Genomic DNA, 25,387 nt, shown 5'->3' with positions numbered 1-25,387 from the left:
GAGGACACTAGAATACTTTGGGTTGCACAGCTTCTCATTGTACATTGACACTTTTGATATTTGAATACATTATTACTTTACCTTTTTCAAAAAACAAGAATGTCCCAATGGAGAGTATTTCCTATCATTTCATATGAGCTACATGAGTGACAGTCTTTAAAAGTATTCCCTGACTGAACATGCCTTTACATGGAATTGAAAAGATCACATAGTAATATTGAGAAAACAGTACAGCATCCTCACTATCTGACTCCATCATGGGGTGGAAAATAAACCAAAATATTCACTGTTTGACATCAGTTGAGCATGGTCCTTAATGGATTCATAAGTCTGGGAAGGTTAATGTCCTCCCTATTAAAAGAAAAAAAGATTCATACAGGAAGATTGGCATTGTTGGATAAGCATGACTAGACTATATTCCGATCTTTCTATAAGCTTATCCCAAGGACCATTTATTCATGTATTGATATGTCTGATTCTATGACAGCTTTACAACAAATTTTACATCCTGAGCCACACCCATGAAAGCAGTGACTGAAGTATTTGATATTTATGAAGTTTGAAGTCTATCAATTGCGCTTCTACACTTAGATTTACCATTTGGTTAATAAATTCCAATTTAGCTGAAGAGAGAATACCTATAGGTACAGCAATGTTAGTTTTATGCAACAATCTGAAGCTTCTCCTCCTCCTCAAGTCTTTTCAACCATTGCAATCCAAGATCACATCCAGCCTTTGCAGCTATTTCGAACTGCTTTCTTGCCATCTCTACTGGGTTCTCCATGGGGCTTTCCACATGTTGTTTTGCTCTTTTAGTAGAGATACCCCCTCTTGAATTAAATTTTGTTAGGGCTACTGGGATTTTAGCACCTGCATCATGTAAATGTGTCATTCGGAAATATCACAATCTTATGACAAGAACAATATATAGTTTTTTTTATAGTAAACAACATATAGTTGAAACCCAAGAATCTGAGACCACAGACCAACGTGCTGGATGGTACTAACCATCCAATTTATAAATTCATTGAAAACCACTTGTCATACAGTTTTTGGCCATTCAAATGAAAATGACTCAACTTGCTCCTTAGAACAATTTTTAGCCTATGTTATCTGTATCATTGTCCGGTAAATAGTAGCCTATGAAGGGTTTGCTTGTATCCAGAAAATTTGTCTAGCAAATAGATTCATGCAAGCCAGCAATCTCACATGGAAATTAGCAGCCCAAGTACTCCACGTGTTTGACATTTCACACTCCTATTGTGGTCAGTTTCATTCCAGTAGCACCTGATACACAACAAAAGAAAACCAATTTCTGGCATTTATTTTAACTGTAACCCTGAGACTTCAAGGTTGGTACTACAAGGGAAAGTATCCGGTACACAGAATTATGGACGGACGCAGATGTGGAGATGTTTTCTCCGTCAACTTTTGCTTGCCCAACAATAAGAGGGAGCAGTATGTGGAGATGTTTCAGAGCAGCCACCTTATGGACAATTTGGGAAGATAGAAATGCCAGAATTTTCCAAGATAAGGAGAGATCCTTTACAGAGTGAAAGATTGTATTTTAACTAGGGCTATTCATTGGCTGAAATCCTTGGCTTATTTAAAATCTCTCTTTCGATGGCATTTGGAGGAATTGGGCTGCAGTAACACACACTTCAGTTGGGAAAAACAGAGCTGTAACAGTTTGGGTAACTCCTCCGGAAGGGGTAATTAAATTGAATTTTGACGGAAGTATTCAAAGTAAATCAGGACCATCCCGCATAGGAGTAGTCCTGAGGAATGAGAATGGCAACATCATATCTTTATTCTCAGGCCCAGTGGAGATAGGGGATTCCACAAGAGCTGAGTTGTTGGATGCAGTACAATGGATTCAGATTGCTAAGTAACTAGGAGTGGTGAACTTATTAATTGAAGGGGATTCTAAAGTGATTGTGGGCAGGCTGTCAAATCCAGACTCAGTTGTTTGGAGATATAGGGATCTCACAAAAAAAAACTAAATGCTTAACAAGACACATAACGTGTAGATTCCAGAGGGTGGATAGGGAGGCAAATTCCTTTGCTGATTCCCTTGCTAAACAGGGGTCCTCTAGGGATAAGCCATTTTGGGCAGCTTTGTAATCTTTATTTCTGATTGCTTGTAATGCTTAGGGGAGGCTCGAGGCTGCATCTTGTGCCTCTTCAAGGGATGCCTGTAAAGCTTTATTCTTCTTGTTTAATGAAATTAATTTTCAATTATCAAAGAAAAAAACATGGATGGACATAGATCAGATAATCAGGTCAGAGGGTCTACTAACTATGGTACATGGATGGACATAGCAGTGATTTAATAGGCGCACAGGCAAGGCGCATCTTTTGGTAGGTGCCTCACCCATGCCCTAGGTGCAGAACTTTCTAAAGGTGCACGCCTGATGCACCTTTCACCTTGGCCCAAGAGTGCGCCTTTTGAAAATTGTATGCTTTTTTGCTTTTTTTTGAACCTAGTGATTGGGCCAGGGGCTCCGGAAACCCCCTATTTGCTAATGTTGTTCATTCATTCATCTTAATAAAATATCTTCTTAAAAGGCAAATAAAATTATAAAATCAATAATTTTGTATAAGAATTAAGGATTTAAGACCCTAATATGGACTTGTTTGGGCTTGCCTCGAGGGGGCATGGCACAAAGGCGACTCGTAGAATTAGGAATGTAATATGTTTTACATCACATTAGCTACTTGAAGTAATGCAATTGAAGAAAAAAAGAGATTGTGGGCTGTACATGCTTGAAAATGTTTTATATATTTGATTTTATTTTTAAATTTTCATTTGAATATGCTTTACATGTTATGTTTATGTATTTTAATTTTAGATAATAGGTTTTTAAAACCATTAATTTTAAAAATTAAGTTTATGTTTCTTATTAATATTATGTTTAATATTTTTAATTTTTTGCATTTTTTGACTTTTTATTTTTTAGCAACTTTTTGTTTTTTTTTTGCGCCTTGCTTCAAAACACCTTGCGCCATGTGCATTTAAAACACGGGGGCATAGATCAAATAGTCAGTTCAGAGGGTCTACTATCTATGGTTGGTCTTGGATTAAAAACATGTAATTGTTCGATAAAGCATTATACAACTGACATGAGTGATGCTGATCAGATGATCAATCATAGGACCAGATGGATAATCCAGAAAGTTTCCCATATAATGGATGGTCTTGGCCTAGACATGCAATTGTTTGGTGTGGCTAAAAAGGAAGATGCCATCCAGGCAAAAGTGTAGGAGCATGAAGGACAACACAGCCGTAGTATGTAGTAGCACTTTTTACGGGTTACTGTAGCAGATAGCTAAGGGGTCTTTTGTTATTTCTGTTTTCTATGAGGGTCTTTTTCCAAATTCATTAGCTTAAATGTTTTGTTGCCTTTTGTTGTTAGTTTGTGGCTTGGGCTGCAAGTTTCTTTAATACGACTTGCAAGGCAAGATTCTTGTTTATTAGCCTATATAAAGAAAAAGGGCATATTTGTGAAGTATATTTTGGCTTATTATCAATCCATACTATCATGTTTTGACCATCTTCACTCTCTAAATCTATCTCACCCTACTTTCCCTACATCAGTCAAGTGCAAGCATTGCAAAAGTAGTGACGTGCGGAGGCCCAAATGGAGGTACCAGGGGGCAACCATGAACCTGCTAGTGTCCGGAATGTGACCAGGAGGAATATGAAGGATCCAACTATCAGAGGCTATTAATCCTTTTTCATAATCTTCAAGGGAGAGGTGAACCAGGTCATGGGAGTTTAGAGGAAAGACTGGTAAGTGCTTTGGACTCAAATATGAGAGGAGTAAGTAGAAGTGCCTGAATTTTATGGGTTGTCAAGTGCTAAGGATTATTTGGATTGGGAGACAACGGTTGAATAATCAGATCTTGGGAAGACATGAAGAGGAAGATGAGGAAACAGTTCCTGCCTGCTGATTATTAAAGGGACATGTACCGCTGCTTCCATGAGTTGAAACAGAGGGATAGTGTGATGAACTATTCTAATGAAGGTATGGATAGAAGTGAGAAAGGAAAAGAAGTTTTCAGACCAGCAATTGGTCATGCAGGTGCTGGACCATACAAGGATGTTAGCATGCCCTCAATACACTGTTTTACATGTGGGGAAAGGGGACACACCTCTTATGCATGTACGCAGCAAAGAGTTAATCTTGTTGAAAGAGACAATGAAGAAAATAAGCTTGTGAAGCCAGTGTATAATGACTATGAAGATGGAGAGGAAGGAGTGGCTGTATTTCCTTCCCAATGTGAGAGTTTGGTGGTGAGAAGGGTGCTAACATCCCCCAAGAGTGAAGAAGAGGAGGATTGGTGTTGTTGAAGCATATTCCATATACGTGTCACTTGTGGCAGAAACTACAGAGAAACATCAACAACCTTACAAGGTCTCTTGGTTTCAAAAAGATATGGAGTTTCCCATTACTTCAAGTTGCCTAGTAAGATTTACTTTTGGCAATAAATATGATGATGAAGCATGGTGTGATGTGGCTCCTATGGATGTTTTTTTTTTTTTTGATAAATGGCTCCTATGGATGTTTGTCATATACTTTTGGGAAGACCTTAGTTATATGATCACAAAATGGAGAATCTTACAGGAAACCAAGGTTGCAGGTTACCTTTCAGCCTGTAAATTTGAGGAGGAATGAAAGAAGTTTGTTAAAGGGGAGTTATCAACGGGTCTACCTCCATTATGTAATGTGCAACATGCTATGGATTTAGTACTGGATGCAGCATTGCCAAAACATCCTGCCTATTGCATGCCACCTTGCTCATAGGGCTGAACCCTGAAGTGAAGAGAAAAGTGAAAGACCTGATTGCAAAGGGGTTGATTCACAAAAGCAAAAGCCCTTGTGCAATCCCAACATTGCTTACACCAAAGAAGGCCTCATGGAGGATGTGTGTGGACAACGCGCAATCAACAAAATCACTGTGAAGACTGGTTTCCCATTCCCAGATTAGATGATATGTTGGATCAGATGTAGAGGTCAAGAATTTTGTCCAAGTTGAAGACTCTTCACAAAAAAAAGGCTCTTTATTAATCTTGAGAAGTTCTCATTCTTATGTGACAAAGTAGTATTTCTGGGGCATATGGTTTAACACTTTCAATGAGGGGCTACAACCGGATCCTGAAAAGGTGAAGGCTATTATTGAATGGCCTAACCACAATCCCTTGGAGATATACATAGTTTCCATGGATTGGTCTATTTCTATAGGAGATTTATTTGAAATCTCAGCAACATTAAGAACCCCATTACTCAAGCAGAGAATACTAGAAGTTCCTGTCCTCGTATTACTAGATTTTGAAAAAGTCTTTGTTGTGGAATGTGATGCTTCTCACGTAGGAATTGGTACGATCAGCCAAGAGGGCAGATCAATAGCTTATTTTAGTGAGAAGTTATCAAAATGTAAGAAAAGATACTCTACATATGACTTGGAGTTCTATGCCTTGGTAAGAGCTTTACAGCATTGGTGGCACCTATTACACCAAGAGTTTGTGGTTTTTTTTTTGAGAGAGATAGAGAGGAGGTAAAGTACCATTGTATTAACATGAAGAAGAGTTTGTGGTGTATTCTGATAATCAGGCCCTTAGATATCAAAGTTGAAGCTCATTCCTAAACATGCCAAGTGGAGTTTCTTATCTGCAAGATTTCTCTCTCTTTGAGGCACAAGTCAGGTAAATCAAATGTGGTAGCTGATGCTTTGAGCTGAAGATCTGTTCTGTTGTCAAGTTTGAAGGCACAAGTAGTTGGATTTGAAGAATTGATAACACAATACAGCAATAATACTTTTTTCAGCCGCATATTGAAGGAATTGGATGACCCAACCAGCAGGAAGGATTCCCCATTTGTTATGGTTGAAGATTATTTATTTTAAGGAAAATCAACTATGTATTGCCATAGGGTCACTATGAGAATAAATCATAAAAGAGATGCATGGAGGAGGGTTAGGAGGTCAATAGAGATAAGACTATGGCTATGGTGGCTGATCGCTATTTCTGGCCACATATGTACCGAGACTTGGAAAGATTAGTGAGATGTTGAGCTTGTCAATTGGCTAAAAGACAACCACAAAATACAGGTCTGTACATGCCGCTACTAGTGCCAGAATCACCAATGGCTACATCTAAGCATGGCCTTTGTGTTAGGATTGCCGAAGACAGAAAGGAGGCATGACTTGGTTTTTGTTGTAGTTGATCAATTTTTGAAGATGGCACACTTTATCCCATGTTCTAAGACAATCGATGCTACTCAATGATCATGGGCCAGGCTGTGCTGGGCTATGCACTTATGATAAGGTTATAGCCAAGGCCCATGCCCGGGGTTCCAGGCCTGAAACATAAGCCCAACCCTAAGCCTACACAGACCTGGGCCGGGCTGGGCCTAATTCCAGGCCTATGTCTTTTATATAAAATATTACACATATAATATTTTATAATAGATGGCATATGACATGCATATAAATTTGCTTCATATATTATATATAAAATAAATTATACATGTCATATTATAATATTTTTATATAAAATATATAATATAATATAACACATGTGCATATATATATATATACATTATACATAAAATGTGTATGTTTAAATATATGTGGGGCTGCACTGGGCCCAGGCCAGGCTTGAAGTATTAGGCCCGGGCCAGGCCTAAACACAAAACCCAGGCCCAAGCCCAGAATTTCTGGGCCAGGCCGGGCCGACCTAAAATGATTACCCCTAGTTGTGTGCAATTGCATGGGGTGCCAACGTGTATAGTTTCTGACCATGATGTGAAGTTTGTTCGTCACTTTTGGAGATCACTTTGGAGGCATTTGGGAATCCAATTGAAATAGTCCAGCATGTGCCATCCCCAAACTGATGGGCAAGCAGAGGTTGTTAACAAAAGTTTGGATAATATGCTAAGGAGTATTGTGGGATAACATGTGAAGATATGGGATCAGGTCCTCCACCAAGCTGAGTTTGCTTATAATAACTCAGTTAATTGTACCATTAAGATGATACCGCTTGAGGCTGCCTATGGGTATAAACCACAATTCACATGTTTTGGATCTTGTTCCATTACTGCAAGAGGCTCGGGTGAGTGAAGATGGCGAGGCTTTTGATGAACACACAAAGAAGATTCACAAGCAGGTGCATGAATCCATAAAGTAGACCAATGAGCTCTATAAAGAAGCTGTTGACTCTCATAATTGCTTAAAGGAGTTTTTAAGAGGGAGAGTATTGGTGTATCTGAGAAAAGAAAGACTTCAAAGGGGAAAATAGAGCAAGTTGAATTCGAAGAAGTTTGGGCCATCCAAAATACTGAAGAAGATCAGCAATAATGCCTACGTTATAGATCAACTAGATCACTTGCAAATTAGTCCAATCTTTAATGTAGCACATTTGTCTTCTTATGAAGGATTTGATGGAGATGAAGTTGTAGTATCTGGACTAGAGCAGCTGCCAAAGAAACCACTTGAAATTATTGAAGACATCCTAGATGATAAGGAGGTTCAATCCCATTGGGGAAATCGGTACCAGAGGGTCTTGTTGAAATGGCTAGGAAAGCCAGCAACAGAGATCACATGGTTCACCCTGTAGTAGCACTATTCACATGTTACTGTAGCAGATTGTAGGGGGTCAAGCTTATTGGTTATTAGCCTATATAAAGAAAAAGGGCAGATCTGTAAAGGAACTTTTGGCTCTTTTTTTAATCCATATTATCAAATTGAAATGCTTGTTTATCTCTTCCCCTATTGTCCCTGGCATTACAAAGGATGAATGACCAATCTAGAGAACTTCTCCACATCATCATTAGACAAGGTTTTCATAAGCTCCCAAAGAAGCAGATTACAATATATAGCTAAAAAGGAAGCCGGACACCAAGAAAAACCTGATTAAGAGAAAATGTTGAGGAGAGCTTATGACCTTGTAGAAATTGAAAATAAGAAAAAATTGATAAAGTGGATAGATCACAAGTTGGAAATTACTTACCTTGTAAAAGCAGTGATCCATATGCTATTGCCGCACCAGCATGCCCCTGAAAACAGATTGAAGAAAAAGTTAATATAGCTTCAATAATAATGCACACCACTTGAGAACTAATCCAAATGACTTTATTCCTAAATTAATTCTTTAACATATTTTATTAAGAGACCAGCATCCAAATAAATCAAGTTTAAATTGCTGAATTTTAAGAACAGACTAACAAAAGTAAAGAACAACACAAGTGGCTATATGTTGGCGGTGTGAATTACCTCCTGCCAGCATCTCCCCAGGCAATCTCATGTCCAAATCTGTCTTATTGAATTACTTGTGAACCTCAGAGTAGTGCTTTTTCCTTTTATCGAAATACATTTATTTTTCTTACCAGCCAAAAGAATGCAATATGTGGTAATAAAGATCAGTTGACCAAGTTGATATATAGTTCAAGACTTCAAGATATGCTAAAGAAGAACCATTAAATACTTTGAGAAAGAGCAAGTTCAATATACAATGCTATGTGATATATAGACTTATTGTGCACTTGCCAGCAAGTGTGTCAAACCTTTTTCTAAGAAAGAGAAAAAAGAAAAGCAAATTTGAGAGCAAAAAATCAGAAGATGCATCAAAATGGCCTTGTTCCACTTGAAAGTGTCAATTGAACATGCATCAAACTTTTTTTCTAACAACCTCAGTCTGCAAGCAAATCTAGTAACTCAAGTGGAAAGATAAGCTATCTTCTTGTAGCCCACCAAAATAATGGTCATTTGTGCTCAAGCCTCCTCAAGTAATTCTCTATCTTCCACTACAAAATTGCCATCAGATGCCTCCAGTTCAATAATATATATTATAGTACATAAAGTGTCTTAATAAGTCAATCAATTTCCACAAAAATGGTCATGCCAAAAGGCCTATAAGAAATATTGCATTCAGTTAATTACGTACTGCTTGTATTTCAATGAAATATCTTCAACTTGCTTAGGTTGTAGTTAGTTTGTACATTTAGTCATAGTGATGGTAATAGTAATGATAATAAAGCTTTATGTTTGAGTTCAGTTGTTTAACTGCAGAACAATTAACATTAGCATAACCACTATTACCTTCTCTGATGCTCTATGAAAACACCACAATGCAGAAGCAATATCTTTCTTTACACAGTCCCCTGTCAAATATACAGCACCTAGAAGGTACAACGCACCTGGATGCAACTAGAACAAAGCAAACTCCAGTGAACAATAAGATCGAAATATTATGCATGTGAAATGCAATCTCCATCAATAACATAAACATATAGTGCATGGAAAATATACCTGGTCAACAGCTTTCTCCAGATAATAGAAAGCCTGTTGATCTGATTGAACATTCTCATTCTATCCTCCAAAATCCCAAAACAGGATCAAAGAACAACATAATGGCATCAGTCATAATTACAAAAGGTATCTGATTCACCAACATAATTAGGAACCAAAAATAGAACACATGCTAATTATCTAAACATAACAAACATGCAAACTACATACTTTTGAATCAACAAATCCAAATTAAGAAATCTAAGCTCAAAGCCATGTGAGATTGATCTATGCAAGGAAAAGAACAGCATAGAAAAACACAACATTATTGTGAAGATGTAAACCATTAGGCTTATAGTCCAAAAAACATACAAGAATGTTAAACTATCAAGGGTGTCAATTCTCAACTCATTTTCCTTTTTTCCATTATGAAGTTTTTTTCTGCTATCAAAAAAGGCTTGTCAATTCTTGATACAATGACAAGATGGAACACGATCCTGCCTACCAGATTTATGGTGTTTGTTCTAGACTGGTTAAACACTTTTCTGACCTAGTAACCAAGGCCACAAAGGGAAGAAAACTTCATGGATAAACATTGATGATGATGGCAAAGCAAAGTAATGTTTCCATGTATTAAATGTTAGAAAAGAAATCTAGATGTCACACTGGATATGGGATGATATAAGAATTATCAAGGATGATTAAATTTAGAATTGATTTTTCCAAATAATTTCCCTGAAATATTGAATGAAACCTAAGAAAATCTCCAGGTAGGACAAGAAATTGTTGTTGATGATGATGATGTTATTGTTATAAAAGCCAAAAGTAGGTATGCAATATAACCCCTCCACCAAAACATTAGACCAACTACAACAAAGCTTTCTGCAATCTGCGATTCTGCATCTCAATCAACTGAGCAGTTGAAAATAAAGGGTCTGGTCAAAAGGACCATCAAACAGCACTATTTCTACCATCTTAAATAGAGAGTCAAGAGAGGACTCTTCCTACATCACAGAATCCAGGGGGAGGGGGGATCTGAAAGAGCCAACAAAGAAAAAGGGAAGTGCAAGAACAAACGAGAAAAAAATGGTGCACTCGCACTTCAGTAAATTTGAAGAGAGACAATAGTCATGGAACTGCAATTCCCCATTATTCAGATTATCCAGGGTAAGCACCTTATCAAGAAAAATAACCACATGAATTCCTCAACAACACGGACTTGTCTACTCCAAATACGACCAGAATAAGCCATTTTCCATCCTTTATTCTCCTAAAAAGGATAATGTGAAGGACTTGAGTGTGAACTTCCCTTTAGATATTTCTGAAATATCTCATCCCTTAGGTCTAGCCTAACGTTCACATCCTTAAGTTTTTGGGTAAGGAGTATGCACCTCCTAATTCTTTTACTTTTTCCATGTTTTCTTTTTTCTCTTTCCTTAGTTCACATATATAATTTATTCTAAATCTTTTTCTTATTACCTACCCTGCAAATCTGAACGAAACCCCAAAATTCAAAAGAAAATCAATGTGGTTATTGGAGTCATTTAAATATTCCCATGCATAATTGCATACAAACGATCAGCCTCAGCCTGCAGTGAAGTGATGGTTAGTTATGATGATCTATAAGGTAAAGAGGCAATATTAAAATTTCTGCCAATTTTACTCCAGAAGCAATAGATAAGGCCAACTTTTGAAAGTAGAGGTTGATGTTAAAAATGTAAAAATAAAATCAAACATGACATATAAAACATATTCAAGCATGTCAAACTTTCAATCTGTTTATTTGTTTCCCAATTACAATACTTTAGGTAGCTAATGTGATGTTAAATAACTTGTATTCCTAATTCTAAGATCATCCCTCCACCTCTGTAAAGGATTCTTGAGGCAAGCCCAAACAAATCCATGCGGGGATCCTAAATTTTTGGCTTATATATAAAGAGATTAGTTTTGTGATTTTAGTTGCAGTTCATTATATTTTATGATTAGAAATTAAATGTTGTTTGATGAAGAATGCCTTGTACCAACAAAGATGAGAAAACAACAGATAAGAGGGTTCTATATAGGCCAAAAATTTAGGACTCTCTTATGGACCTGTTTGGGCCTGCCTCATGGGGCTTGGTTGGGGTCCAGGAGTAAAGAACCAGGCCCAGCCACTATGTAAACTAAGGTGCAAGCCTGCGCTGAGGCTCAAGGTGCATGCCTTTTCCAAGAGGCTGCTCCTAGGTTGGGGCAAGGCATATGTGCATACCTTGAAATGCACGTCTTTATGCACCTAGGCACACCTGAGGCATGCCTTTTAAATCACTGTACATGCAATTTCAAAGAAAACATATATTTCAAAGGCCAGTCTCGGCCAAAGTCTTGGGAGGGGTAGACTGGATATGGACCTAAACTTTGACACTTTTGCACAAAGTAAATGCTCTCAGATTTGAACACATCCTCTCACACTTGCCAGCCAGAGGTTTTACCATTCTACCAAGCAATGGCCCATGCAAAGAAAATTACTTTACTTATTTTATCAGGACATGTCCAATATATAATTTTAATTTTTTTTATTTTTCATTTTTCTTTACTTTTTGTCAATAAAAGAGAATTTTCATTAATAAAAAAGAGCACAAAGAAATTAGGGAGAGGTAAACTCATTTTTCCTGACTTTTAACTATTAAATGAATGATTCAAGGGAACACTTGATTCAATTTTTTTTAGAATTAGAAAGAAATTCTCAAAGGGCTTTTCTTACACATGAAGGGCCAACCAATCACATTACTTAAATCTCTTAAACTTCCAATTCCAGCCCTTGAGATAAAATTTTGGATTCATTGAGGTCATACTCTCCAACGTATTTCCATTTCCATGGTAGTGACATGAAGTTTTACTAGAATCGACATATTCCCCAGTGAACACTACCAGCACTATGTGGAGTACAATAGATAGTATTATAATATAATTTGGTGAAAATATTGTAGATATCTAGAGTAGTGTTCACTGGGGAATATGTCGATTATCCACCTGATGTACATGATAACCACTTCGAGCCAGCTCGATATTCATTTCGAGTATAAAGTTAAATATTGGCTTCTGTTTGTGTAATAGATTATTTGGTTGATCTACTAGAATCATTTGCATTTTCTATGAGTTAAACTTTTGCTTGACTTACAGGAATTAGAATAGTGAGAAACCTGGGTTTTCAGAGCTTAACCATTGCAGGCAACTCAGCAAATACCATAAACTGGCTAAGGGACAAGGAGGGTGGCCCATGGAGATTGAGCCATTTTCTGGCAGAAGCTAGGGACTCTCTGAAGTGCTTAAATGCAAACTTGACTGGGATTCCAAGGGAGCTAAATCCCATTACAGATAACCACTTCGAGCCATTACAGATGGCCTAGCCAAATTTGGTGCTTTTTGGATGTATTATATAGTGATAGGCTGCTCCCCGTGTAGAAGATTTTGGGGCTTTCCATGCTTGTTGTACATCTTCTCATGTACCACCTCTTTATCTAATGAAACTCTTGTTACTTTTTGTCAAAAAAAAATGCTTGAACTAATTTTATCATGTAGTTGTGAATCTTAAGGTTTACAGGACAACATCACAGCATATTATTTTGTCTATAACCTTAGTTTCTTAGTTTTGTTTAATGATTTGGAACAAGATGATGAATTAAAAAGGTGTGCCTACACCTCCTTTATCATTTCATAAAATACCATTCTACACTTTTGTATATTTTGCAATGTTTCCACCAAGTCTATAATTTTTACAATATTTCTGACACGGTTCCTATATTTGGAAGACCAACATTTTAAACTTTGCACTCCAATAGACTCTAGAAAACAAGCCCTTCTCCACCCATCATCTCTATTCTAATAAGACCTTGGAAACACATAAGGCCTGTTCGTTTGCCAGTAAGTCCCCACATTCTTTTGCAAGGAAGTGTAGGGCCCATGGAAAGTGAACTTTCCCTCTGGTAAGTTTTTGGGCCACTTTCCTGGGTGCAGCATCACTAATACAAATGCCATACTTTACCTCTTCAGAGGAAAAAAAAAGGTAGATATTGTCTCCACATGCATTTTCAATACTCAACTAAGAGCTGTTCTTCATGAATATGTCAACAGATTTAGTGGAGAAAAAACGAAAATCTTGACATCAAAATTTTTATAGTTCTATACTTCTATTTACTTTTAAGTTCAATTTATAGTTCATGCAAATTAGCCTTAGCGAATGAAAACAAATTGGATCATTATGACAGAAAATAATAATCATATGTTATAGTGCTATGTTTTTTAGGCTTTCAGGCAAATGAAATGCCTCAGTAAACCTGTAATATCTGGAAACATCAGTCATAATTAATTGATCAAGAGTCACCAAGTATAAATTTCAATAAGAAGTTGAGATATATTCAGATCTCTTAAAGCACAAGGACAAAAAAAGACACAAGAAGGTCTTGAACAATGAAAGCATATTTAAAGGACAGAGTAGAATGGGTCTCCTCTAAATTTCAAGAAATTCTAAATTGGTAAAAACCACATTCTTTGTGTAGAAAAGGCAGCAATAAAAAGTCACAGTATCAGTCAACGTATAAGAGCCTAACCTCAACTCTTAGACGACAACCCAGTTCATATTGTGCATCTGGATCACCCATATCTGCAGCTTCCACTAATAAAGCAACTCCTCTATTAAAATGAGAAAAAGGAACATTTAAGAGATTGAAAATTTATTCAATCGAACTGTTGAATATGAATGAAAGGCCTCGGGGGAAGCAAAAGTGACGATAAATCAAGATTTGTGGCATTACAAGCCCACAGAAATTATCATAAACTTATTACCAAAATGAAGGACTCCATAAGAACCAAATTGACAAACAGTAAAATTTGCAGGAGTAGAAAATCTACAGAAACATTGCATATCTATTATAAATACTCAACCATTCCAGGTAAATATTTTCTCTAAAGTGTGGTGCAAGATAATTCCCTCAAAGATTAGATTCCTGCTGTGGGTGGCAGCATTGGAAAAATGCCTCACAAGTCACAACTGAAAACCTTATGAAGTGGAGTGTGGCAGTGGATAATCCAGCATGCAATGTATGAAATAGTTGTCTGGAAACAGCAAATCTTCTGTTCCTACATTGTAATTTTGCTGCATCCATTTGGAAAAGAGTGTGAGACAATTTTAGGGTTCAAACCTGCTTCCCCAAGTATATGTTGCAATTCTGGAGGTATGGCATCTTAATAGGTTGGGCAGGGGTGACAAAGTAATGTGGGATGGTAGCTGTTTTGGGGGGCTATCTGGGGTCAAAGAAACAGTTAAGTTTTTGAGAAGAAGCAAGTGATGAAATAGCAGTTGAAGGGAAAGTCAAAGGTGGTTGTTATCTTGGCTGGCCTCAAATTCCTTATTTAAAGGAATGCCATTTGATAAGTTTTCCGGCAGAGGATTTTTATTTTGTAATTAATCAAAGGCTTTTGTTGTACATGGGTGCTGATTTAGTTGACAAATACAATCTTTATTTATTCTCAAAAGAAATATTCTTTATTTTTAGTTGTAAAATTTATTAAAATGAATAGCGCAGTACAATACAAAAGAAGCATGGTGATGGTCCACAATTAGATAGACGATCACACACACACACACACACACACACACACACACACACACACACACACACATGCAGAGAGAAGTTAGAGTTCTGTAGGTTTCTAGTACTATAAATCTTGATGTATTGTCACTTACATTTTTGCCTAACAGAATATAGCATACATTCTACTTTATTCCAAGTAGCATATAAATTAATCGCCCAAGTCTAAAAGCTTTGCGATATCATAACATCAATGACATGGTTCACTTCATAAATTGATCCAAACTCCCCCACTACTACATGTAAAAATTTACTAAAATTGCAAATAACCACCATATGTTTTATCCAATGAAGATCTAGATGTCCATGGAAATTTCAAGTAGTGATAACATTCAGACTATAGACCATGATAGGGAGCAACAGCAACAAAAGGAAGCAAAGAACACTCGACACTGGAGGAAAGAGTTATCCTTACAAGGCTTTACAGGCCCCAGGGACATGATATTTGAGATGAAGTCTGGCCAACCAATATCTTGCATGGACATTTGAATTATCAGCCTCCAATGCCAATTCGAAATTCTCCTTTGCAGTCTGATGTTGACATACAAAATGTCACGACATTGACCCAAGAAATACTGTAAACTGTAAGCACAAATAAAGCCAGAAACCTCAAGTAGTAATAATAACATAAATAAGTTCGAACAAACATAAGCATACATAAGCACTTATCTATTTAAGATTACTTACATATTTATAATTGGCACATCTGCATCAATTTATGTACGTGAATGAGTACAAGTTTGAATGTATTTTGCATTTCACAAGCAAATATAAAATAAAATATACACTACAAAAGCAAAAAAGAAACCAATAGAGCTAAAATAAGCTCGTATAAATAAAGGGAAAATGAACCAAATTACAGGAAAAAATAAATGGGTATAATTTTCCATAAGAAATCTTACTCTCATAAGAGGGAAAAGACGAGGGTCGTTAGGTTCGGTGTAGTCGATGACTCTATCAACTTCCTGTAAAGCATTCCATCCTTTTGCCACGAACTCCATTGCCTTTTTATTTCTGCTGTGAATCTCTCTCTGCGGAATATGAATAGAAAATATAAGCAGGAGTAAATAAGCAATAGCAAATATAAGCAGGAATATGAATCTCCCTCAGTTTTTTTCGGAAACTGAGGAAACTACCCGAGTAAACAACTGGTGTAGTAGAAATCTCCTTTTCTGTTGTTGGGCGATTCCATGGTAGAAAGATCTCAACATTCTTTCTTCCTCAATTTTCGTTTTCTTCTCCTTTTCTGTGTAAATAGTTCAGAGGGTAAAGGAGAATTGGATGCTGGAGTGGAGAAGAATCGCGAAAGGAAAAGGCCCCACCGGTTCGAACAAGGTTTATAATTTAGGGATTACCGAGATTGCCCTCAATTCAAATTACAAATGCCTTCCAAAATCCAAACGTCGCATTCAAGTTTCCTCACACTTTCAGAGGACAGATGGTGCAGTTTCATTGGAAATCCAGCGACGGACCTAGGGTATGGTAATTAGCAGATCCAGAGTGCTTGATCTGAACGTTACAACTACTGGTTTGGTCACTGGCGGGTGATAATCAGAAATAGACATGAATTCAAATTTTGCAGTCCATTGTCCATACTCCATACAATGAAGTAAGAACGAGCGAAAGAGAGAGCAGCCGTACAGGTATGTGATTTCCGCATAGACATGTTTTTCAGAATCAAAGATGTGGTGGATAAGTTCGTGCAGGAGCTGAAGGAGGCCCTCGATGCAGACATCCAGGCCTGCTGATAGGATCGTGAAGGAGAGGGAGATGCAGAGGTAGATAGAAGAGAGGGGAGAGAAGTTGTAGAGAGAGAGAGGCTGCTTGGAAGCTGGCTGAGCTCTCTCCGGGAGGTAATTATGAACAACAACAGCAATAATAACAAGATTCAAATGAAAAATCTCATGTATATGCAGATAACTTATCTTTTTTTGTTTTTTCTTCCGTTTTCAGTAGGAGATCATGGTGCAATCTTGCATATTCCATTCATATTTATCACCAGGGATATGGCGTTGGCAGTAATCAGATGCTTCAAGTTGGGTGATTGGACAATTGGCGGTTTTTAGATAAAAATAAAAGGTATCTGTGCTAATCCAAGGCAAAGAGACATACAATTGCTTTTGCTCTTTCTTTTCTTGTATGATGAGCCAACGAAGTATTGTCTTTCCCTTGTAAATTGTGGCTGGTGCACAAGCTCAGTGATTGCTGATTAAAGGGCAAAAGGTGTTGGGATGTTCTGCAGCATTGTAGCTGCAACTGCTGAAGTATTGGGTGTATCCTATCAGTATCGGGTCATGCGATACCGGCATGGGATACGTTACAACTGGATCATATCGGTCCAATATGCTATCGTGTCGAACCTCAAACCTCAGTTTGACAACAAGCGTCAAAGCTTGACTTGAACGTAAGACCCCAACGGCCAACTCGCCTAGCGTCCAAGAGAGATGCATCTAGCCAACTTTTACTTCATAATACATTAACTTTTATTACACGGATCTACATCAAAACCCAACAATCAATATGCACTTATCTTCAACAATTTCAATTATAAATTAAAAAGAATAATATTTAAAATTAATATTTTATAAACCAATAGAATAAATAATCTATCAAATCCATATTTATATCAAAATTTTGATTTTTAATTTAAATAAATTTAAAAATATTAACAAGAAATAATTATTTTAATACTTAGCATTTATAAATTTGCACATGATATATATCTCAAAATTTGTATAAATTATTAATTAATATTTTAATTTTCATTAAATAACCATGTATTTTTATTTACAAAAATAAAAATGTTATTTATAAAATATTTAAAAATGTAATATAAATTGAATCTATCAAATCCACTAATCTGTATTTATATTAAAACTTTTTTATTTTATAAATTATAAAAATAAAAATATTAATAATGAAATAATTAGTGTAGTATTTAAAATTTATGAATTTTCATATAATATGTATCTTTGAAATTTAAATAGATTTGATATATTTAAGTTAGGATTATATATTTTTATAAATTATCAATTAATATTTTGATTTGCATTCAATAATAACATATTTATTGTTTACAATTGTTTATCAAAATTTTGAGAACTAATTTTTAGTTTACATTTTTGTATGTTAAAAATTCTAGGTAGTAAGATAGAAACACTGATATAATAATTGAAATATAATAGTTGCATATGTTTTATGCCTTGGACTTTAATATAAAATAAGATAATAATGGCTTTGTGCACATATTAATTTGTAAAAATCTATATAACATGTCTTTTGGAATCTTGGTTGATGCATATCAATAAAATTGTATTATATCTATTCATTCTGCTATATTAATTGTAATATATTTCTTCATATACACCATCAAAATATCTAACTCTTGTATATTTATATATTATTTGTTGCTATTTTGACATTAAACCTATTGTTAGTAATATATTTATGGAATTAACATTCATTTTCCTAGTGTATCCAAGTGTTTTCATGTTTTTCGTCTATATCCATGCATTTTCAAAGCATATTCGTATCTGTATTCGAGTTATCCGATACAATACTCAATACTGATACTTTAATCCTTGGCAAAATCACTATTATTTTTTGGTTCCTTCTTCCTTGGCATGTTGTTGGGTTGTCATATATTGTCCAAGATTAACTGAGTTCCTTTATTTTATTTTACTTATTTATTTATTATTTATTCATACCAAAATGGTGTGGTCATCCCACTATCAAAAAAATTTGAGAATTGGAATATTTCTTTTTGTTATCATCCCATCTCACAACTCAATAAAGGGAAGAACGTTTCCTCTTTTCTCCCTCTTTCCTACAAACCAAATGTAGCCCAAGGCATAAAAAGTGAGGAAAAGTTTAAGACATTATGGCTGCATTTGAAAACGATGCAAATAAGTGTGAATGCAAATATGTAGTGTAAAATGGCTCACATAAATTGTAAAATTGGGTTAGTTTTGCACTAACAAATTTACCTTCTTACCAAACAAACTTTTAGTTGTAATGGATGCAAATTTACTTCTTTTTTATTGATGTACTTTCACATCTTATTATCAATGTAAATATGCATTGATCTGTCATTTGTCAATGCATAAATGTAATGTTGCCAAACATAGGCAAAAGTGAACCAGAGTGCAAATTTACCCTGAACCGGGATTTGCACTCCATTTGCATTGTTTCCAAACGCAGCCTATCTGTAAATTAAGGCGGAGGTTTTAGATGATTTCCCAAAATAATAGTCAATGAAAAAATAAATAAACGTTTTTATTTCTTATTTGGTTTCAGGTACATCCTACCCATTTACTCAACCCCTATATATTGAATTACCCACTTGTTCATCCCTATATATTGGTATACCAAGACGTCCTTGTAGTTATGCATATTTATTAAGCCCTACCCTTGTTCATCCCTATACATTGACTTGTTTGGTTTGAAGGAAAACGTATGGAAAGGAAGGAAAAGTAGGGAATCTATGTACAACCTTCAGTGAAAAATGAGAAAAGGCATGGTTTTCTTCCTTGAAAAGGTGGGGGTACCGAGTAGAGAGAACATAGGAAAGTACCCTCTTGCCTACAACCTTCATTAAAATCTTGAGACCAGTTCCTTGAAAGACAGATTTAGCTAACAAGAGTATTCTTTCTCCTGGCCTAGAAACACTTGAGAGTATCGAGGAAGAATTTATTGTAGGGATTGCAAGGAAGAGCCAGGGGTCCTTTGGTCAGTAATGTTCAGCATTTGTGTCCCACATTCAGGCTTCCCAACAACTTTAGTAGCAGGTTCTAATTGAGCATGTAGAGCAATATAAGATGAGTCTAGCTAGTACCTAGGAATAGGGATGGCTACAAGTCGAGTTCTTCACAAGTTATTCGAGCTAGGCTCGTGAAATGCTTGGTTCGGCTCAGTTTCAACCGAGCTTTGAGCTGAGCTCAAGCCTAATTTACAAGCTTGTTTATTAATCGAGTCAAGCTCGAGCCTAATAAAACTCGGCTCATGAGGCTCACGAACCAAGCTCGAATAGCTACATACATACATACATATATATAATAATAATAATAATAAAATTATAGAAAATAATATATATAATAAATATTATATATATAATATTTTATTTTTATATATAACAATAACTAATTATTATAATTCCTAATTTTTTTAATATCAAATAAAAAAAGATTTTATATATATATATATATATATATATATATTTTTTTTTTTATAAACATTTTTCTCAATTTGAGCTTGAGCCGAGCCGAACTCAAGCTTACGAGCTTTTGACTCGAGCTGAGCTCGAGCTAAAGGTTCTAACTCAAGTCGAGCTTGAGCTCAAGCCTCGTACTACCTTGCCGAGCTCGAATAGCTAACTATTCAGTTCGACTCGGCCCGAATCCACCCCTACCTAGGAATCATAATTTTCCATAAGACAAATGAGAAACCTCAACCTTCATTGGATCAGATGGGATAATGGAAATGCATACTAATACATGGGAGGGTTGTGTTTCATTCTCATATCATAAAGTTCACATATTATCATCTGGCGTATAAGATAATTTGCTTTGTAAACTAATGGTGCACGATCTGGTTGCTCCTAACTGGAGGGCAGCTCAAACATCGATTGCTTAGCTAGTCAGTTGAACTACAAGGAAGGAATACTCAAAGAACCCGAGGTGGCTCACTTGGCGTAGTCACTCCGATGCTTAAAATCTTAATGTGTGTGAGTTAAAATCTTGAGAGTAAGAGAGCTAGAATGTAGTAAATCACACGTACCTTGGGTCACTGGGGTAATCGCCCTTATATAGATGAGCTACCGTGGGTCTCGTGAAACACCTCTGAGATCCTCAGCACATGCTATTAGGAGTCCATTCTGCACCGAGAGGTGGATATCATGCTAGCCAATAAAGCTTATCGTGTCCAACCGATCTGGGTGGGATGAGGATAAGACCTACAGTTGTGTGGTGTGATCTCAAAGAGCTCAGAGACATCTAGCTTGCTTCTAGAAGTCCGCTACGTGTCACCTCGGTAGTTTGGGCCATCCCGAGCTACTCAGACCTCAGTCCTGGCCAAGGTGACCTGGCCTACTGAGGTGGCAAGAAATATTGAGTCATTGTCCAGTATCAGGTCACATCCACATGTTCGCTATTTAGTAGGTCGGGCCAAATCACCCCTCATCATAAACTAAAAGTAAAACTAATTCATGGAAATGGAAGAATCCCAAACTGTGTCATGATATCGAAAGACTCTGATTTCGATTTACTGGAATCACCATGTAAATCCATTCCTACTTGGATCTCTTGGACAAAACACATAAAGTTGAGCAAATGGGTTTGGGTTCATTAGCAAATACATGAAGCACACGTCTCTTCCCATATCAATGCCATCATTAAAGGCTAAAGCTCAGTTGGCAATCAATGCACCATTGCTTGTGTGGCCAAGAACCACTTTGGCCAGATTATGGATTTCAAAGCCTATGGAATAGGTGTTACGACTATTAATCTTGCTGAAGCTTGGACTGCCTAGGAAGCCCATAATCTCGCTCTCAACGTCAACGAAAAATCCATCATCATTGAGGGTGATTCCAAGTTAGTTATTAACAGTTTGAAGAACCAAGTGGACCCTCCATGGAGACTAAAAATGATCATTGAAGGCTGTAGGACGTTGATCGAGAAGATGGACGGTGTCGTTGAATACGAACACACTTACCGGGAGGAGAATCAGGTCGTTGATTGGCTTGCTAACTAGCTCATTCCAACATTTGGGGATGTGCTACCCCCCGTTGTGTGTAACCTCTTCTTCCTTTTGTTTTTTATTTCTTTATTCTTATAAAAAAAAAAAAGCTAAGTATAAATACAAATATATAAAGTACAAATACATATAAAAAGCACAAAATGCAAGGTTTTGTACTCTACATATTTGCATCTATATTCCTTCAAAACTTAGCCTAAGAATGTTGTATTAATAATTTGCATGTGTATCAAGGTTCAAAATATTGTTACGTATTGGCCCGTATCAGTCGATATGTATTGTATCAGGACCTTCTCGATATGCCCCTACAAGGGGTGTATCAGGTCAAGCCATGGTTCAAAGGGTAGCTGGGACTTAAACCAACCCCTCGGAACCAGTTTTGAAAAAATAAATAAAACACAAAAAAGCACCGATACAGGCTGATACGCTCTACCAGCATATCGACATGTATAGAGGTGTAAATTGGGTCAGACTGCCTACAGCCCAGTACAGCATGGCACAAAGGCTAACGGGTCATGCCAAGCCCGGCAAGGAGGTTTGTGTCGTGCTGGGCTGGGGGTTCGAGGCCCATGGGCCGGCACGGCATGAAGCACGGCTCGCCAGGCCCATAACGAGCCATGCTCGGCCTGCCCAGGAATATAGTCGTTGCCCCCCCAAGGGGCCCAACAACTAGTTTCAGCTTTTTTGGGGGGTTTATAGAAATACCCCCCCAAGGGGCCCAACGGCTAGTTTCAGCTTTTTTGGGGGGTTTATAGAAATACCCCCCAATAGCTATAAACAACTATATTAGGGGGGGTATTTGTGTATTTTTCTTATGGGGGTTGAAAAAATGACATAAATGCCCCTCAATAGCTATATAACAACTAGTTTATGGGGGCATTTTGGGTAAAGTTATAAGTAACTTTACAATGACCAAAAAACCCCCCCAACAACTAAATAAGAGATACTTTTTTGGGTCATTTGGGTAATTGAATTATGTTCAATTCCTATAAAGAGCCCATTAGCTCTATCCAGCTATCCTCTACCATTCTCATCACACCAATTCAACAATTAGTGAATCAACATTCAATTCTCCTATTAAGTTATTATTTATTCTCTTCCTCTCAGTCTCTTTCAGTCTCTCATACATTCTCTATAATCTGAGTGAACTCTGATAGTCTCATAGTCTGATTGGTTGATTGTCTGATTCTTCAAGTTAGCAATTTGGGAGGCTTGGAGCCTTGGATGTTGTCACGTTGAAAAGCTTTGACCATTGAAATAAAGTTGGGAATATGGGATTCTGAACCGATAATCATAGGATAATCCGAGATTCCGGGGTAAGTCCAATTAAATTAATTTTATTTTTTAGAATTAAAAAAAATGGCCAGCTCTTTCCAAAACCCCAAGTTTAGTAGCCCGATTTGGAGAATATTTAAAATAGAGGATGTTGAGGGAAAGGGGAAAAGAACAGTTTGCCAAAAATGTAAAAAAGACTTTAGCTATTATAGCAATGGTGGTACTGGTCATTTGACCATACATTTTCTCACACATGAGAAGGAAGAAGAAATAACCCACAACTTAAATGAATTTTTGAAATAATATTAATGGAAAATAAATTTTAAAAATATTGGGACTTGGGAGAAGTCAGATTCTCGGAGAACATTTCTCGCCGTCAATCCCGCCATGGCACGTGATCTGTGATCTACTAACCCTTTTGATGTCTACAAGCTATGGTTCCATTGGAGTCTTGTTTAGTTGTTTTAGTGCAAGACCTGTAGGTACCACACTACGACACTACCACTGTACCAACCTACCAAGGTTGGCTAGATGCAATTATGAATCATGATGCAAAATATAGATTACAACTTTACAATTACAAGACAAAGGAGAGCATGATACTACAAACTACTACAATATACATCGGATGTTTGGTTTTTCACCTGAAGCAAATGATGAAAGTGTGTGTGAATGCTTTCATCATATTGTATATGTAAATTTTGTTTAAATTGTAAATTTAAACAAATAACCCACAATTTTTTATTTTTCAAATTATTATAAAATTTGTTTTAGTTTTATTTAATTTATTTGCTATTAATGTAATTTTGTATTTTCAATTTGTAACTATATAGTCTATATAGTCTATAATTATATATTGTATTTTTTATATTTTATTAATTTATTCCATTTTCATATTTCATTCATCCAAGTATGAAGTTTATGAAGTATCCAACAGTTGTATATTTCATAGTTTCAATATTTGTATAATTGTATGATTTGTAATTTGTATCATTATTCATTCAAATTTAAATGAAATAAAATTCTTAAATTCCTATTTGAATTGTTTTATACTTTTATTTATTTATTCTTTGGGTTATTAGGTAATCATAAATTTGTTATTAATTTATTATTCGTTTGCCGCCCTGATTCTTGAATCCTGATCTAGTGATCCTGAATCTCTGATATGATAATAATCCATTCAGTGAGTCTATCCCAATTCGCCCCAGGCCCAAGGCCCGCCCTATGGCCCAGCCCGACCTAGGCCCATAGCACGACATGAGCCTGCCTGGGCCTGGGCCTGGGCCGTGCTAGGCTAACCTCCAAAATTTAAACCGGGGAGGGCGGCACAACCCATGATGGCATGCAGGCCAACATGGCACGACCTGCCTTTAGCGTGGGCCACCCACGGGCCGTGCCATGCCAGCCCGACATGGCCCACTTTACACCTCTAGGCTTGTATCGATATTTAGAACCTTGATGTGTATCTAGTGTGAAAATATATATGTAGAAAAATTATTAGTATAAAAAATAATTTAAAATAAAACCAAAGGAAAAGTGACATTATCAAAAATTAGATTTTTTTCAAAACCCTAATGTACAAATATTATTATATCTTCGAAGAATAACTGTTTAGATGATAATTATTCTAATCAATAATTATTAATAATATACAAAAACAAATAATTTAAAGAGTGGATAATCACTTCCAATAGTTGGGTAAGGGTAAGCATTATTTGTCTTTTACTTTTTTACTTTCTGATAGAGTTTTCTCTTGGCTTCTACAAATAACAAAAAAAAAAAAAGTTCTTATGTTAGAGGCAATATAGCGATGATTATATAAAGAAAATAAAACCGTTACTTCTCTAGGAAATTAGCAATATAACGACGATTATCCACCGTCACCTTCTTTGTCAAAGAAATTATCAAAACATTTTTCTCTTGTCATAGTCATTTAGATCAGAAGTTGTCAACATTAATGCCATGTTTGCCACGTTGTTTCTCTTTTTATTTATTTTATTATCTAAAATTAAAAATCAACAACAATAATAAATATTTTTGAGAAAGCCAGACAAGAATCAATAAGGTATAATAAAGAATCTACAACTATACATTTAGAAAGCATAAAGTAGAAAAGCCTTACAATATTTCTGAATATTTCTGATAAAGAGATGCTCAAATCAAGCTTGTATGGCTCTTCAAGATACAGTCTGTTCCAAACTTAGTTGATGCAATGATGTTCAACTTTGTTGTATGGGTTTCAATTCAATCCTTCACAACATTATCTTCTTCTTTTTTTTTTTTTTTAATTTTACGCATGACAAGCTAATCTATATATAAATTCATTTTTACTTGAATTACCATTAATTTGGTCCAAAAGTTTGGATAAAACCAAAGTTCAACATACTATGCCCCTATAGGGGGAGTATCAGGTTACGGCATGGTTCAGAAGATAGTCGGGACTTAAA

General features: G+C 36.2%; 1 protein-coding gene and 1 long non-coding RNA gene across 3 annotated transcripts; one reads left to right on the top strand and one right to left on the bottom strand.

The window, feature by feature from the left end:
- Positions 1–217: 217 nt before the first annotated feature.
- LOC148869934 (binding protein) lies at positions 218–16,395 on the bottom strand. Of its 2 annotated transcripts, XM_088970280.1 has the most exons (9): positions 16,052–16,395; positions 15,818–15,946; positions 15,331–15,446; positions 13,875–13,956; positions 9,310–9,369; positions 9,100–9,207; positions 8,012–8,057; positions 1,210–1,287; positions 218–870 (listed from the first exon to the last, which is right to left on the bottom strand). In XM_088970280.1, the coding sequence occupies exons 1-8, from the start codon at positions 16,124–16,126 to the stop codon at positions 1,250–1,252; spliced, it is 654 nt and encodes a 217-aa protein (XP_088826406.1). In that variant the 5' UTR covers positions 16,127–16,395; the 3' UTR covers positions 218–870; positions 1,210–1,249. The 2 variants fall into 2 exon arrangements, with proteins under 2 accessions (XP_088826406.1, XP_088826405.1); XM_088970279.1 differs by lacking the exon at positions 1,210–1,287 and having other exon boundaries at positions 16,052–16,231.
- LOC148869933 (uncharacterized) lies at positions 16,356–17,129 on the top strand. The gene is made up of 2 exons (XR_016107315.1): positions 16,356–16,768; positions 16,869–17,129. It is a non-coding gene; the product is annotated as an uncharacterized LOC148869933 (long non-coding RNA).
- Positions 17,130–25,387: the final 8,258 nt, after the last annotated feature.

Source organism: Nelumbo lutea, chromosome 2 (assembly GCF_056320005.1).
Source record: "Nelumbo lutea isolate HS-2025 chromosome 2, American lotus-T2T, whole genome shotgun sequence".
NCBI classification, from domain to species: Eukaryota; Viridiplantae; Streptophyta; class Magnoliopsida; order Proteales; family Nelumbonaceae; genus Nelumbo; species Nelumbo lutea.
Note: the sequence above shows the minus strand (reverse complement) of the source record. Positions and strands in the feature narration are given on the sequence as shown.

Coding starts and splice junctions, on each gene's coding strand:
- LOC148869934 (XM_088970279.1), bottom strand. CDS start 16,126: ATGTTGAGATCTTTCTACCATGGAATCGCCCAACAACAGAAAAGGAGA. Junction 15,947..16,051: donor TACACCAGTTGTTTACTCGG/GTAGTTTCCTCA, acceptor CATATTCCGCAG/AGAGAGATTCACAGCAGAAA. Junction 13,957..15,330: donor CCTGGGGCCTGTAAAGCCTT/GTAAGGATAACT, acceptor TCATTTTAATAG/AGGAGTTGCTTTATTAGTGG.